This window comes from Cynara cardunculus, unplaced genomic scaffold, assembly GCF_001531365.2.
Source record: "Cynara cardunculus var. scolymus isolate 2C unplaced genomic scaffold, CcrdV1 Un_Scaffold_11509, whole genome shotgun sequence".
NCBI lineage: Eukaryota > Viridiplantae > Streptophyta > Magnoliopsida > Asterales > Asteraceae > Cynara > Cynara cardunculus.
Window position 1 is genome coordinate 1 of NW_020206776.1, and position 2,244 is coordinate 2,244.

A 2,244-nucleotide genomic window follows, 5' to 3' on the forward strand; every position below is an offset into this window, starting at 1 on the left:
TGCAATAGTCACATATGTTACTAGTATAAGTTAAATAACAACATGAGTATAATAGAAATGCATGGTACATGTAAAGTCATGCCAATGGGAGAGTTCAGATCAATGATAAATGGATGTTAAATACATCTCCTTGGGAGGGCATGATCGTATTATGGTAAGTAAAGTAAATAAGGTCCAAAGTATTTTGGACAAAAGAGTTAGTGTAAGAACTCATAGAAGTAATCAACCAAGTTGGCCAACATAGTTACAAAGTGATCAATCGATATTTTATGTCGAAATCGAGGAAGTTTTAGCTGATAAGTCACCTGTCATAAGCTTTGGCAAAGTGTCGAAGTCATCAACAAACTCAGTTATGTAGAAGATATTATTGATGTATTGGTCAGGAAACGAAAGATCGAAGAACAAGGCTACATCTTTGGAACTAGTAATGATATTAAATGAATTGGAACTTCTATGGTTGAGGAAAATCATTTTCTAGAAATTTTGTAAAAAGAATCATCGAAAACGATGAAGAAAACGAGGCCAAACGGCCTGTTTTTCCGGCTGCCGACGTGATAGTTGCAGCAGGCTGACTGTTGGACCACGATTTTGTTGGGCCACGATTTTTGTGGCTTTCTATTTTATTTCATTGATGCTGGGCCAAAGATGAGACTATATTTTAGGCCCTTAAATTTTTGGGTTTAATTGGGTACTTAAGGTATAAGATTTTTGTTAATTTATAGTTAATAAATTTCAGATTTAGTTAATTAGTTTATATTAACTAATTAATTTAATTGCTAAATTAGTTAATATATTAAATTGAATTAGTATTTAATTAATATATTAATTTTTTTAATATTAATATTAGTTAATTATTTATTTTCTAAGAATGATGCTTATATGAATCGGTAAACTTTTTTTAACGATTTGAGCGCCGTAATTTGAGTAAAGTAATTATTGTGACGTATTAATTTAGAGAGATGAAATTATAAGATATTAAAATGTTTTTGGGATGCCATCGAGGTTTTTGATGTGGGGCTTGACTAAAGTTAGTCGGGGTTGATCGAGTTGACCAAGTGTTGACTTTTGGCACGTTTGATCCATGTGGATTTTAATGATGGGTCAAATAGAGTTGTTTGAGACATATTAAGATGCTTGGATACGAAGTTTGACTTTAGTTGATTTTTTTTGACTTTTTGAGAAATTAAGACGTTAATGAGATGTTATGGTATGAAATATGTAGGCATTTGATCAAGAGTTATCGGTAGTCAATCTATACGCAATCAGGGACAGAAGGTTTCAGGTTGGACAAAGAAAAAGAAGGGCATACATAGAGACTTGTCTAGTCCATTTAAGTTCAATATTTAGGTGCAATCATCTATGGTATATAAATTTGTAAAGCAACCCGGTATGGGAAGGGCTGACATTAAGTTATATATTTATTCTTTTAAAGTCTTCCGTTGTAAACGGTCTAAAGTTTTAATTTAGCCATTATTTTTAGAGTGCTTTTGGAGAATTTGTTTTAGATTACGTAACATTTCTTGTATTGGGACTCTCACCTACCTTTTGTAAAATTCGCCTACAACAATAGTACCACTCTAGTATAGGGATGGCACCTTTCGAAGCGTTGATGGACGAAAATGTAGGACTCCTGTGTGTTGGCTTGAAGCGGGTGAGAAACAATTCGCCGGCCCTGAAATTGTGCAAGAAACGGCCAACAAGGTGAAGTGTATTCGGGAACGCCTAAAGGCGGCTCAAGATAGGCAAAAGAGTTATGCAGATAGGAGGAGCCGACCTATAGAATTCCAAGTGGGGGATCGTGTTATGCTTAAGGTATCCCCTTGGAAAGGCATTATCCGTTTTGGAAAGCGTGGGAAGCTCAGCCCCCGTTTTCTCGGACCATTTAAAGTTTTGGCTCGAGTGGGACTCCAAGCTTATAAATTAGAACTACCGTCCGAAATGTCCGGAATCCACAACACATTTCACGTGTGTTACCTTGGTAAGTGTTTGACGGAAGAAGATAGCGTGATACCACTTTCAGAAATTCGTGTGGATGAGAACAACCGATGTGTGGAAGAACCAGAAGCCATCTTGGAAAGTAAGACCAAGGTTTTAAGACACAAGAAAGTGGTCATGGTTAAAGTAGAATGGAAGCATCATCGAGGGTCAAGTGACTTGGGAAGCAGAAGAGGATTTGAAGAGACGTTACCCCCAGCTATTCGCATGAACTCAAATTTCGAGGACGAAATTTAACCCAAGGTGGGG

The 2,244-nt window shown here is 36.3% G+C and overlaps 1 protein-coding gene across 1 annotated transcript; it reads left to right on the plus strand.

Moving 5' to 3' along the window:
• Positions 1-109: 109 nt before the first annotated feature.
• LOC112505508 lies at positions 110-2,232 on the plus strand. Its single transcript, XM_025109406.1, has 3 exons — positions 110-154; positions 1,223-1,275; positions 1,626-2,232. Exons 1-3 carry the CDS (start codon positions 110-112, stop codon positions 2,230-2,232), a joined length of 705 nt encoding a protein of 234 aa, XP_024965174.1.
• The last annotated feature ends 12 nt before the right edge of the window (positions 2,233-2,244 follow it).

What these genes read in the sequence shown, in the direction of transcription:
- LOC112505508 (XM_025109406.1), top strand. Translation starts at nt 110, where the DNA reads ATGGATGTTAAATACATCTCCTTGGGAGGGCATGATCGTATTATG. An exon ending in GAGGGCATGATCGTATTATG is followed by an intron (nt 155 to 1,222) that starts GTAAGTAAAGTA and finishes TGAAATATGTAG; the next exon opens with GCATTTGATCAAGAGTTATC. An exon ending in TACGCAATCAGGGACAGAAG is followed by an intron (nt 1,276 to 1,625) that starts GTTTCAGGTTGG and finishes ACGAAAATGTAG; the next exon opens with GACTCCTGTGTGTTGGCTTG.